We start from the raw sequence: 14,667 nt of genomic DNA, 5'->3' as shown, positions 1-14,667 counted from the left end.
GGTCAAAACCATATCTGTCCCTGCACGAGTTATTGCTGTGCATTTATCTATGCAAATCCAGGATAAGATCCTATCTGCCTGCAGCGACATATCCCCCTGGATTTCGTCTATGTGAGCTAGGCAGGTTATGGTTGACAGTTAAAAAGGAATTGCAGGAACATATATGCGGAGATTATTGCTGCAGTCATTAATTGTTGCTTGAAAGGGGATTAGGATTACCAGTCCTATAGAACACTCTAACACCTGTCCTTCCTCACATCTAACAATGTTACTTCAGTTTTCCTTATTTCACTATCAGTTCAAGTTGGCAAAATAAAAAAGGCTGATTTATTCAAATGAATCATCAACGCTGGAAATGATTCAATATGTGCCACATTCAGATGGGTGATATATTATTCCCTTGGGGAGAGGCAAAGATGGAGCTGTGGAGCTGTTTTATTTGTGCTGTCTTTATCAGTGTGTCAGGCAGAGAGGCTGAGCTTGTTCTCTATGAATGGACGAGCCCTTGAACCATAAACCTGTACCTCCTCTGATAACAGTTTTTGCATTGTGATGTAAGTGCCATTCTCTGTGATGTCCTCTCTGACAGCACTAAATATATCAGCACGCACAAAATGATCTGTCAGACGAATTATTTTATTTCAACCAGTTCTCCAAAACTAAGGATTTTCTGTGCTGGGTACGCAGGATATGTGTGTGTGTGTGTGTGTTTTTGAAGACTACATTGTGCATTTTCTTAAGGATTCAAAGCAAAGCACAGCATTGTGGTTGCATTTCACCAAGCTTTTGCTGTTCTGTGGTTTTAACGCTTTTGCCTGTAGGTGAACATTTTTACTGTACTTTACTGTCTTCCATACTTCGTGCTGAATATCATTCGGTGCTATTTCTGCCGCTGACTGCTCTGACGTCTGAAATCACCATATCTTCTAAGGTGATATGAGTGCTCCCTGAATTACTCAGAGCCCATGATGACATGGACCTGATTGTCAGACGGGTGGGCTGGTGACACTGGAACACAGACGGTGCTTGTCTGTTTGAAATATTCAGTTTCAAGCTTCCAAGCCCTGGGCAGTCCTCTCTCCCAGTCTCCCAACACCCAGCTTCGCCCACTGAAACAAGACTCTTCCATACTGGAAAATCCGGCCCTGTCAACTGGCAGTCTGGACTAGGTTCAGCCCACACGCCAAGCACCCCACCACCACCACTTCCACCCCTTAATAGGCACAAGAGTTTGCCACCCCATGTAGATGCCTTTTGGTCGCCATCCATGAATGGCGTCAATAGCATCTTCCTACACAACAGTGACTGAACGGAGGGCACAAGAAAATGTGGGAATAATTTACACTTTCTCACTGTACTACCATCAGAAACCATAATTAATCATGATAGAAAAAATGTGGAAGCCATCTTGGCTGGTGAAACATGCAGTGCCTGTGAACAGCCCTGACACCTTTAACAGCTCCGATGGCCAAATAGGAATGGGGTGTCAGAGTGCTTACAACTAGTCTCCCTTCAAGGCAGCATGTTTCCCAACATCTTCAGACTCTTGTCTGCTGCATGATGGTTCATCATGAAGTGTAACCGTTGTAACCTTACAATTTATTTTACCACCACGATGCGCAATTAATCGCCTGTCTTGAGAACTTGAACATGTGGCGTTAGATGACGGGAGACCAAAACAATTGTTCTGTTAAAACAAAAACAGTAATGTTAATTTTTTTTCCCCTCATCTCCTCCCAAACATTAAAATAAATAAAATGTGCCTACCAGGATAAACTTGATTGTTAAAATAAAGATTAAATAAGAGCTTCAATTGTTTATAGAATTGAAATCTCACATCATGTGTGCAAACCTGCTGTTTTTGGGTTGCGTTTACACTATTAGCAAATCCAAAATAGATCTGCATTGTTTTACTTTTCATCCACCAATTACCTTAAAGTGCTTGATTTAGATTTCCAAATCCAGGAGAAATAATTACAGTGATCTCACCTTTAACTTTCTCAGGCAGCACTTGCTGGTAAAATAGATCTGACTCTCAGCGTGCGACATGCTTGACAGATTAATTACGGATATGAGTCCAGTGAGGTAATTTGCCCCGTTTGACTGCGTGTTCTTGGCAGCCAAACTACATGACAGAAATATTTCCCTCTTGCCTCATTTAGCACTAGTTGGATCTCATGCTCGCATCCAAGCACCTGGCCCCATGTTTCTTCAGAATACCTGTTAGTGGTTGTTGCTGTGTCTGAGCATGTGCATTTGCAGAAATGCTTTCATGACAGTGAGTAGGTGTATGTGTGTAAAACCACCAGTAGAAAGTGTTGAAAGCCTCAGCTAGCAAGATCGCATCCAGGGTGACTAATAAGCTTAACATGAGCACGGCTGTGTTCGCAAGCATGGTGCGGTGAAAGAAGTCTTCAGTGTTGAGAGAAATGCAGAAATGGTTCCCTAGGCTGCTACTAATTCCTTCACCCCCTCAAGCTTCAATCAGACTGTGAACTATCTTACTGTTAGCTATGGCTTCATAGTAGTTACAAAGTTCACACCAGAAGTGCAAGGCTTTATAAACAAAGTTCAGGCTAGGCTGAATTTAAAAATTTCCAGAGTTTATCCAAGAGCTGCTCATTTGTGGTTTTGGAGGCTGAAATAATGCACATTGTTCAGGACTCTTGAATAACACACACTGTAGTAACATTTATTAGGTGGACTATAGGCTATGAATGTAATTGCATTGTCTCGTATTGCCTTGCGCCATGTGCTAATTAGATTCAAATATACCATATTAGCATATTTTTATGCTCAAGCAGAAAACGTGATTATGCAATTATGTAAACTTGTGTTTCATATTCCACTCAGTCCCCTTGAACTGCAACCTCCTCATAGCTCGCTCACTCATCTGTTTAGCTACTTAGCGGCCATCTAGTAGCTATGTTGTCTTTAGGCCTAGAATCTGCGTTTGTAGCCACATGTGACTTTGCTTTGACCATGTGGCTCCTCGAAGTGTGGATTTATAAGCCACTTCACACTCCATTCCTGTGTGGGAGGAGGCTGAGTTAAAAATAGGAAGGTTTGGAGGTAGTGAGCAGCCCGCACTGTGTGAGGCGTTTAAGAACACACAGAGAACTATTGGTGTTCTCTTTGCATTCTTTATTTGTGCCAATAAACCATGTGAGTTTTAAACTATTACCAGTATCAGAGTTTATAATAGTGTCAGGACTCAGGTTACTTCTAAAAGCATTGACTTTATGTGTTGCTGACTTTGTCTACCTAAGATATCTGGTAGTTAAAGTTACTAACTTAAGACTTATTTAAACCCCACGTTCATGTGTGGGTTCATAATGTGAGCATTTACAGTGAGGCAAAAAAGAAACATTAAATTAAAGTGCAGCATGCTGAGACAATATTTTAGTTCTGTTCATACCCCTGTAAGGTATTTAGTCACAACCTTAAAATTTGCCTAACCTTAAACCAAGAACTTTCTGTGTCTAAACATGCAAAGGTCTTGTTTTTTTTAGGTTATGTTTAGATGTAATCTAAAAAGAACCTTGTGGGTTTTATGACCTCATGTAGAGATATAAAGCTGTATTTTAGGAAGTGCTTTTCTGTCTGTCTAGTTTCATCATGCTCTGGATTCTACGATCGAGACATTAGTGGAGGAGCCAAGGATTTTTTTAAATATCTTAAAGTGTAAATAATATCTTATAGTGCAAATGTTTTATAAAAAAAAAACATGTTTCCATATAGTAAATATGTACTAAAGGTTATTAGAGCAAAATGACCAAATGTTTTTTAAATAGAAACTCTGACTTTAAAGGTCAGTTTCAAGTGTGAGTCAGAGAATTTATACTATTTATAACTGTTTGTAATAGTTTAAGGAGAAGATTCAAAGCACATGCAAAAAGCTAAGTGATGAACTTTGTTTGTGTTATAGTTATGTTTTTGTTTTTTTAACAACACTGTTTCTGTTATAATGTCAACACGTGTGATGTTGGTCACCTTAAAACCAGACCCAGTTCTGATTCTGAAAGTGGCATTTCACAACTTCTTCTCTGCTTTAATAAATCAGAAAAAGAGGTGAAGTGTTGATTTGACATGCTCATTATAGATAGGGCTGGATCAAGTGACCCTAAACCTTCCCTTAGTTACGCTGCAGACTTGCAATAGGGCTGGTGCACTGAGTATTTCTTCTTCACTCACCGTGTGTTTACACAACACTATGTATTTAATCATTAGTTCTTATTAAGCTCTGGCTCTCTTCTAAAGTGTGTCTTTTGTCCTGTCTTCCTCCCTCGGCCACCACCAGTCTGGGCAGATGGCTTCCCCTCATTGAGCCTATTTCTGGTGAAGGTTTCTTCCTGGTAAAAAGGAGTTTTTCTTTCCCGCTGTCGCCAAGTGCTTGCTCATAGGGGGTCATCTGATTATTGGGGTTTTTATTGGAGGTTTGTTCCTTTATAATATAAAGTACCTTAAGGGGACTGTTGTGATTTGGATTTAATTGGATGGATGAATGAAGAATCTTTTAAAGACTCAGACAGCTACAAACAGTTGCTGCAGTGGACACTTTTCATTTTTCTAACTTCGCTCCTCTCCGTGTCTGGCTGAAGTACCAAACCACGTATCACACACTTTGGACACTGCCTGGCAACAGGTACTCTTTGCAGGTAGACGGGCACATAGCTTCCTATGGTCTGGTACGGAGCTGCCATTGGAGAACCATGTTCAGTCCAGAGCTGGCAGACAGATATTTTAGGCCACATAAGGAAATATATTGTCTGTATTTTAAAAAACAAACAAAAAAACACCCATTGGGATACTACATTACCCATAATTCAGCTCAACAACCTCATTCCCTTAAGTGAACTGTAAAAGTGGTCCTAGAGTCTTTGTAGACATGACAAGACCGTTTAATCGCTGCAAAAAAAGATATCGTTTGATGTTCTTTGTCTTTCACCCAATTCCTGTGGTGCAGATTACCAGCGTGCTCTCTATGGCTGACTATGAAGAGGGTTTTAAAACGCTGCTAGCAGTGAGGAAAATGAGGTTCCCAAGCTTCTGCCGATGAACATTGGGGGATGGGCTGCTATTAATGACGATGAGGGGCCTCCTTACCTGTAAGGTCAGCGACCTCTAGGTGAATGCTGCAGCGCTCCTTTTCCATCTAATCTTTGGCTGTATGTCCCACATATTTCTGGTAAGGATCCAATTACTTCTGCCTGGCTGACCTCTGACCTCTTCGTCACCAGTATGAACCTCATCTTCTGACCCCAACAGTCTTACCACTGTTAACCTTCCCCATCATTCACCCGTCTGTCCCTCTCCCTGCTATCATGATTCTATAAGGAGACCTTATCTCAGTGTCCCTAATGTAAAAGTCCACTCAACTTTTCTCTGTGACTTCACTTGATATGGTTTTATACACAGTAAGTAAAATGCCATTAATCTTGTTTGGTTGTACAAAGAACAGAACAGCTGATTAGGTGGAGACTCATTTTCTCTGCCCTCTGATAAATTTACTTCTGCAGTCGTGTTCTACAGTTCCTGTTTTTCTGTATTTACAGAATGATCTTTGAACCTCGTTATAAGCTGCAGTCGATGGTTGTTAAGCCATCGCCGTCTCTTAATCACAACACAGATACCTGTTAATTACCAAATGAGTTCAAGTGTTTTTGCTGCTTAAACAAGGATTTGGGATCGATGCATTGCTTTGCTCGGGGTCGAGCAGTGAGCACTGTTGACCATTTAATGAAACGTTACAGGTTCTGTGCGCAGAGGCTGAAGGAAGTGAAGAGCTGGGAGGATAAAGCGAAGGATGTATTAATAGGCAGCTGCACGGACGACACAGTTTGGGATTGGGTCAGGGATAAAGCATGAACTTGTAAACTCACAGAGGGGCCTCTCCTTCCTCCCTCCCTCTCGCTAACTTACTCTCGCCCTCCGTGGTGTCATCAGTTAGCAGAAGTGGGCTCGATAGCCCAGGCAGGCTCTACGAGAGCAGCGATTACCCATCCTTTCTGATTCTCATCCCCAGCAGAGTTCACTCAAAGGTAATACAGTATGCATCCAGAGAGACACCAGATTTCCTCTGCCTTTGTTCTTTGACGTCTCCTGCTTTGCAAATACTATATCCATTCGATGCAATTGGCATACATGTAATTTAACAAATATCACCTTTACACTCCTATTACATAAAATCACAAAGAGGTATAGAATTTGTATATTATTCAGCCCCCCCCCCCCCCCCCCCCCCCCCTTTTCCTTTCTGCAACTGACCAGTAGCCATTAACGAGGTGCCCAGTTGACTTCAGGGTCCGTTGCACCCCCCTGGCATCCAAGGTGTGGTCTCAATGGGCCGTTTTGCTGTGATCACAGCAGGCAGTGGGAGGTTAATCCCAAGAGAATGCAAGCTCAATCTTTTCCCGCCTCCAGCTTGCACCCGGGGCCCTCACATCTCCACTTGTATAATGGCCTGACGGAGCTCTGTGGTCTGTGGCCAACACCTCTTCAGATTTCACTTCTGCTTTCTTTAGCTCTGAGAATATTGTGACATTTTTCAAGGCCTGCACCCATTACAAAGAATAACCGAGTGGGTTGCTGACCTCTCACCTTTGTGCAAAGTCTAATTATAAGTATAAGCTAAGTATATGGAAGAAACTGAATACTTAAACACTATGTAAATTTTTGTGTTGTCCAAAATATAGAAAATGAACCGTCACCAGTCATAGATATCATAAGCAGCAGAAGTGAATTTTAAATTATCAGCATGGCTCAGATATTACTAATAATTAATACTAATGAGAAACTCTAGCATGTTTTTAAAAATGTGTGCCTCCCAGTGTACAGCTATGACAATTAGCCCCCCGTTAAAACATGTTTTGATATACATTTAGTTTGTTCGAGCACCGCTAAATAATTTCAGATGGCAGAATATGCATCTGTTTTTCCCCGGAGTCTTTTGCACATATCTGCGCGTAATTAATGTGGATTTTGACAGATGGAGAAAAAAAAATGTCCTCGTAATAGAGAAGGGTACATGCCACAATGTGTGAAGTGCAAGCATGGAGGGAGCTTCTTGTATTATTTGCTGCCCATGCCAGCTGGACCCGACAGATTCTTACAGGTAGAAATTCGAGCAAGAAATATATGCAGGAATCATTTAAATTCAGTGCCCACCATAAATAGGCGGTGTTTTTGTTGTTACGGTTGGAAATTAATGTGAAATGTTCTCAGTGTTGTTCTAAATTTGGCATTCAGAAGACACCCGTTCGGTGTCTTTCCATCCATGGTAACCTTCGTGAAATATCCAATGAAGTGCAATTTCTTTCAATGGTAATTGTGACTGGAGGTCATTTTTAATTTAAATGCTTAAAATTCCCCCCCCCTTTTAGTCATTGTGTGCACGCGTGTGTGTCTACGTGCACACGTGTGTGTGGTGTGTGCATCTGTTGTTAGAAACCATGTTATTTCTGAATGCATCAGGGTCTGACTTAAATATTAGTGTAACTACATTATCACAGTTTCTTTGCCTGGTAGCAAATATGTACAAATGAGGATTACAACTCTTGAGAAGGCAACAGGTCATGGTTGGTAAGCTGCCCGGGGGGGTCACTGATATAGAGTCACTTTTGACAGGCTGTGGAGGAGGCTCTATTGTTGCTGGTGTGTCTGGATGTTACCTGCAGGCACTATCACTGAGACTACAGTATTATCCTATTATTAGGCTTAGTTGTTTACGCTTATTACTGCTTGTCAGGTAGGCAGAGAATCCTTCTGAAAATGAGCATCTGCGGAAAAAATACACGACTACTTCTTTATCTCATTCAAGTACATCGGCTTAGGATAATTTTCACAGGCCTGCACGAATGTATTGATAGGACACAACAAACAGAAATGTAAGATTTATGTTTACATGGAAAATGTTTTCCTGCACCGACTTTCCCAACAGTGTTATTTGGCAGCCGACGTGAGAATGTAAGAAACGATGCATCTGTTCTCTGTGTATTAAAGCTGATAGCATTATGGTATTGCCTCTGTAGGAAGCACGATATACAGTAAGGGGGACAGCGAGGATTGAAACAGCCTTGATTAATGTCTCTGTTTGTAGAGGAAGTGAACAAAATAAAAAAAGCCCATCATATGGTCTGGCAGATTTTGGGCACTAGACCAGGGATGACAAATGTGCTCTCGCAATAATTCAATCTGCTCTCATAATTCTCTAACTTTTAGGGACAGACAGAATGAAGATTTTCCGGCAATTAAGCCGCCAAGTCAACGTCCAATAACTGTGATCAAGTGTTAGTTAAGATGCTTTTTCTCTCACTTTATCCATTGACAGATTGAGGGGTATAAAGATACTTGGTAAGTGGCAGAAAGTTACTGTGAATATGTTAACGAGAGGATTTGGTATCGGATCCAAAACGTTGTCATTTTGTTGATGTCACATTAATGATATGAAGTTTTAAGAATAACTGTGAAGGAACAGAGCTCACTTGTTGGAAGAATAAGTTTGTGATTAGCACAGCTACTGTATTCCAATGTGTATCATTGCCTTTTTAGGACAGCTTTCTTCATACTTTGAGCACTTTAACCTTGGCAGCTGAATTAAGACTGTTAACACAGAAGAAAACCCACCCTTCTGGCTTTGTTTGCTGTCTGCATACATTTTATAAATAGAATAAGAATTCACACAGCATTAAATAGGGTAACGTAAAGCTTAGAAAGTAAAGTGTGTGTTTTTGAGTATCTAAACCAACTCCAGTTGTCAAGCCTTGGGCGACGTAATGTGCAAACGGCACATGGCTGTTTAGAAAGCAGAAGGGATCAGGTACTGCTGTTGCTCAAAGTGCCTCTGGGCCAATCACAGTGTGCATGGCACTGCGGTAAACACTTTGTCTGTGTTAAATAAATCAATAACATATGAATCTCCTTCTGTTTGCAGAAAAAGACGTACGTCTTGGTGATGGTCGATCCTGATGCTCCAAACCGCAGCAAGCCAACATCTGCTTACTGGAGGCACTGGTTGGTCGTGGACATACAGGTACGCTAAGACTGAAAAACTGCGCCGCTTTAAGGAAAAACAAGACTTGTGTTTTGGTGATGGTGACACAGGCCGTGTTTGTTATTGGATTAGAAACTCATGGGGTACAAATTTATGATGTAGCGCGTGGCTGTTTAAAAAAAAATTTTCTTGAAAATTGTGCATTTTCATAATCTCGGGGTCTCACTTGGCATGTGTAGTGTTTACATCTGCACTGGGGCCGATCGTAAGGCTGAAAAATTATGAATGGTTTTTAAGCCTAACTTGGTTCAAAAAAAGGATGCCAAGTTTGAAAAATGTTAATTTTTCATATCATGTATCTTGTGCAATAAATGCCTGTGACAAAAGTGTGGGAGTAAGTCTTTCTAAATGGCTGTGAAAGTTTGCAAGGCCCTGTCAGCAGCAATTTCCCTCTGCTGCAGAGAGCCTGGGATGTGTCAATGCAGGCGTGTGAGACCGAGATTGAGGAGAGCAGCATGCGAGGCGCACACTCTTTTCTCCCATAGAGCTCCAGTCCCTCAGCTCCCCCTTCAGTGGAGAGATCTTGGCAGAATGTCCTCCCTTCATCTGTTCCCCCAGGCAGAGCAGCTCCCCCAATGATCCACACTTCTCCATATTTTACACCCCCGAAATGGGCACAGCTCCGATCCCCTTATTTCTCTTCATATTTCACTCCTTTTTATCCGTTCGTTTGTGTGTTTTCACATTCTTGCATTCTAACGCCAAATGCATGTTGAGTTGTTGATTGCCTCAAATATTTAGAGGTTTGCCGACATTTTATAATCCCCCGGTAACCGGGAGATCAACTCGGTAGATTAAGACTAGTGGTTTAAGAAACAAGCACACAAAGACGCTTCAGCGATGTATCACTGCTGCCATTTCGTTTTTATAAGGCGTGGTCATACACGAAGTAAACGGCACATTGATTTAAAGATCCAAATGTGATGTATTTGGGATGTATATTCTGGAAAACCTGCAGTAGATGTAGACTGTGCGTTCTGTGATTGAGCTCATTGGTGAGAGTTGGTTTATTTAACCACACTTTGGCTTACTGTAAGGAATCTATGAATATTTACCTCACATTTCTCACATACATCAATGATATAAAAAAAGGGAGTGATTTGCACTTTGTAAAATTGTATTAGGCATCACCTTTGCTTCTTATTTTTAAGCCAATAAAGTCTGCCTGGCTGCACGACTAGCTGTGAATAAACAAATGTCTTTCAAGTGCTCAGACAGAGCACATTTTCTCTAGCAATTCAATTTCCTGTCACTTGTGTGGGTGTTGACCTGCGTTGCCCATGTAGGGATTGGCCAATGTGATGGGATGTTTTTCTGATTGTGACTGGTGGTTGGTCAGAAGGGTTAATGAGCCTTTTGAGTGATGCCAACTGTAGTGGGAGGTGTTTAATTGACCAGGGTGCCTAGGTGACATCATAAAATCTCAGTTTTGTTTGAAGTGCCGATGTGAATGTATTGGATTTTGATTTGGTTCAGCGGTTTTGACAGCAATGTCGGTCAATTTTTGAATGAATGCATAAGTATATGTAATTCAGAAAGAAAAGACTAGAGTCACAGTCAAATATGATTGAGGATTTTTTTTTAAATTTATTCTTTGCATTATTGTTTCATGTGAATTTAAAATAAAAAGTTCTGTGTGCTAATATTTGACATTCACTAGTTATTTGTAACAATGTGTTTGATGGTAGATTACTCTGAAAGGAAAGTTTCTTTAGCTGAAGTCAGGGGTCATGCTTTCAAATGTCAAAGGGATCAGTGTTTTGATCCTCACTCGTCAGATGGTGTGAGCTGCAGCAGCCATAGTCTTTTCATATATATTCATTAGCACAAGGTCATGCAATCTTGCCCTAGATGAGGATGTTTCCATAATTAGTGTGGATTTTTTTTTTTTTTTTTTTTTTTTTTTTTTATCCATATCCGGAGTTATGAAGAAAAACATTTCTTTAATTTAACTGAGAATAAAGTGAGGTCAGGCTGGACTGAGCAGCACAGCGCTACAGATTTACACCGATATCTCCACCAAAGTCTCATTAGAGAATCAATGATAGCACAGCAAAGACCTGCTAGAGTACCTTGTGTTTAGATAGGTTCCTCACCTTACCTTGCTCTGCATGTTCAGCTGTTCACCTATCAAAACATGCTGCTGAGGGTTTTTTTAATTACGTGACTGCTGTGTAAGACGCACTTAAGAAGGATACTTGTGAATCAGAGTGTGAACATTATCAGGCCGACCGGACCAACCAAGTAGCAGATGTCTTTCTTTTGGAATGATTATCAATAGTAATCTTAAGATAATGACATTGTGTTGTTGCGATTAACATATTTGCCTTGTGCATAAAAGGTCTCTGGTTTCAGACACAAAACCAGCTTCAGGGGTCACAAGCTGGTGTCGGTCCAAAGCCCTGCTGTAAAATCTGTGGCACATCCAAGTGTGGTTTACTCAAACCAGAAAATACAGCTCAGTCCTGATGTTGCTAAAGCTCAGTTCAATTCAAATTTATTTATATAGCACCAAATCACAACATCAGTTGCTTCAACAATCAGACAACTTCCTGTGAGCAAGCACTTGGAGACAGTGGGAAGGAAAAACTTCCTTTTAACAGGAAGAAACCTCCAGCAGACCAGACTCAGGGAGGGGCGGCCATCTGCTGCGACCAGTTGGGGGTGAGGGGGAGGGACAAAAGACACACTGTGGAAGAGAGCCAGAGATTAATAACAACTGTGGGCCAAGCTAGTTAAGTTAAATGGGGGGAAAAAATCCTGACAGCAGTTTTGATACGTTGATAAATGAGAGAACACATCCGTATAATTATGAGTCTGCCTGCTATCAAAGAACCAAGTGTGGGATAATAAACCAAATTACTAAAGTGTGGGTTTAGCTAAACTGAGCTTTAGGAAAAGACTTGCTTCAACTATTTGGCTTGGATTGTAGCTGTGCTTTAAAGTCTGTGTTAAACAAACAGCATTAAGTCAGATTCTGGTTTTAACTACGCGTTAAGTAGTCCCTCCGTTTTAGCTCCTTTGTCATTTTTCAAAATAAACCCAACTGGGTCGAGCTGTTATTTGTGCCTGACACAGTAGGAAAAAATCCCAAAAATAAATGTAACTATATCCAACAGCATCAGCAAACATTTATAAACATGCCGAACAACTGTACAAATACAATTTGAAGACAATCATATTTTAATGTTTGTCAGGTGTTAAATCTTTTATTTAACTGTGTATCACATATCACATCTTTACTTTTGGCTGCCAAGAACAATTCACTCCAGCAATTAAGTGTAAACTGTGTGGCTGGGTGTCTTGTCTTCTCTCACCAGCTGTCCACTTTTCTGTGAGAGCTCGCATTATTAGATGCTCTATATGCATTTTTCATTGCGACTGCCCATTTTCCCTGACCCCCTGAACAACAGTAACAATCATTTAGAATCTTCTGCAGCACACGCTGTTTTTTTTTTTTTGTTTTTTTTTGTTTTTGGGGTTTTTTTCATCAATTGTGGACAATTACCAAAATAACCATCAACAGATTGTTGTCTCGCTCTCGAAGTCGAATTCCAGATTGTGAGCCTCTCCCTCCCTCTCTTTGCTCTCCCAGAGACTAAATCAATACAGATGTTCGGGTACGGACTCGCAGCAATAATTACTATAACAAGCAAATCATTAGTACCTGAATAGAGTTAGCATATATATAAACTGCACTGGGTGTTACTTTAACTTTCTAATACTCTCATTATTTTGGTGCATGTTGAGTCAACATGATGCAATATGAAGTTGCAAAGCAGTGCTATAGTTAATGCACTTTTGCACTCACTGGTTAGAAAGAGATAAAAAAGCCTTAGGTTTTTATAGATAATTATAGCCAGACCAATATCATCAGCTGATATTCAGGGAGCAGATTGTCCGATATGGAATGATATTTAAAAAAATATTCTTATAAAACACGGTGCAGGAAAGATGATTTAAAATGTTCTCATCTAGTTCACTGTGCAGCAGAATGCCTGCAACTTTGTTTACAATGCTCCATACATGAAGACTGATGTCCAGGATGTCCCCTGCCCCTTGCACTTTGAGCTGGGATACACTCAGTATATTAAGTCAGTGTCAGTGACTTTGCAGTATTTTTAGCATGCAAAAGCAATACAGAGATGATTATTGGATTTTTCAGAGCTCCAACTTTTTTCTGCAGTTATTCTACAGTCTGTTTATAGCCACCAGAAGCAGAAACACTAAGGCTACCATGCAGCAGCCATCATCCGAGCTCAGATACATTTCTTTAAACAAGACATGAGATTTACGACCCCTCGTAGCCTGTTTGGACTCCGATCACTCTGTCCTGTTTTGAGGATTGGAAGCCATCACATATCAGCTTCCTCTTCATGACTAATCGAAGGCCAGTTGCATGCACATCCTTCGTGCATTCGCGATTATGGTGCATGAGGGACTTGCATGCTTTAACATCCATCTCTGTTGTAGCGGCTCCCAAAGCAGGACACTGCCTGCGTTCTGCTGCTGCTCAGGCAAATACAAACAGTGAAGTATTGTGACTGTGTCAGACCAGCTGGCTTTGTGTTTGTGAGTTCTGAGGCCTGCAGAGATCATCTGCTCCACACCTCAAGATGTCCTTTATCTGCAAACTATTAGACGTGCAATGCCTCGCAGCATTTCATTCACCATTTAGCTCTTGAAAGCATTAAAATTTTAGCATTTTCTTTCTTTCTTTTCTTTTTTTTTTTAAACTCTAAACACCTCATCTTAAAGGACCACAAAAACACAGAAAAGAGGACAAGAGTTGCATGTTGGCACAGACTGTTTTGAAACAACAACAACAGATTCTCGTTGTACTTATTTACCATTATTGTGAATATGTTTAGTGTGTGTCTTTTCAGGAGATATTGTGTGTTTTACATGCACTGAGACATTTCTGCCTGTGCACTCAGTGATGAGCCTTTATCCAAAGTTTATAGTTGATGTGAAGTTTTGCAAAAACTGTCAGTTTTGCAGATCATTACTCTCTAAGAAGCATTCAACAATAGCGTTGCAATTTTAACCTCTGCAATAGCCTCAGAGTTTGTTTTAGCAAAATACCTGTCCAATATTGCAAATAAACATACATAATTGTATTGTTCTTTATCCCGTAATTATCCCTACTGTGGCATGTTATGATTTAAGCGTTTATTTTTGACAGACAGCTGCCCCCATATGGAAGCCAAAAACAGTTTCCCACAGGCCAGGCGAACCATAGCTAGCTTCATTGTGAGAACAAAGAACCATTGGTATTATTCATAATTAAACTCTTATTGTGTACTCTGCTGAATATTTCCATTCTTCTGCCTCTCTCCTGCTCACTCTCATTTCCCCTCTCGATACTTTGCACCTCGTGCTGGGAACATCTGTCTGGCGTCAGAGCGGAGCCTGGCTGTGCAGATTGGAGCAGGTAGAGGAGCACATTGTAGCCCAGCTAATGATGAGAGTGTCTGCCCTCTCTCTTGGAGGAGACGCAAGCTGCTGCTTCACGCTCGCTCACTCCACTCATACGCCCAGGGAAACAGATTTCCAAACATATGCAGTATGTTTTTAATCCAGTTGAGCACTTCATTTCCCAGCAAACACAAATA

The 14,667-nt window shown here is 40.9% G+C and overlaps 1 protein-coding gene across 2 annotated transcripts in view; it reads left to right on the top strand.

Annotated features, from left to right (window-relative positions):
• Nucleotides 1-14,667, top strand: part of pebp4 (phosphatidylethanolamine binding protein 4) — a 52,815-nt gene that overhangs the window by 14,526 nt on the left and 23,622 nt on the right. For both annotated transcript variants that reach the window (XM_004544321.3, XM_004544320.3), the window contains one exon: nt 8,933-9,031. In XM_004544321.3, coding sequence (XP_004544378.2) covers nt 8,933-9,031 — 99 coding nt within the window. The remainder of the gene's footprint in view (nt 1-8,932; nt 9,032-14,667) is intronic.

Source organism: Maylandia zebra, linkage group LG12, assembly GCF_041146795.1.
Source record: "Maylandia zebra isolate NMK-2024a linkage group LG12, Mzebra_GT3a, whole genome shotgun sequence".
NCBI classification, from domain to species: domain Eukaryota; kingdom Metazoa; phylum Chordata; class Actinopteri; order Cichliformes; family Cichlidae; genus Maylandia; species Maylandia zebra.
The sequence above is the reverse complement of the archived record's forward strand: the minus strand, read 5'-3'. Positions and strand labels throughout refer to the sequence as shown.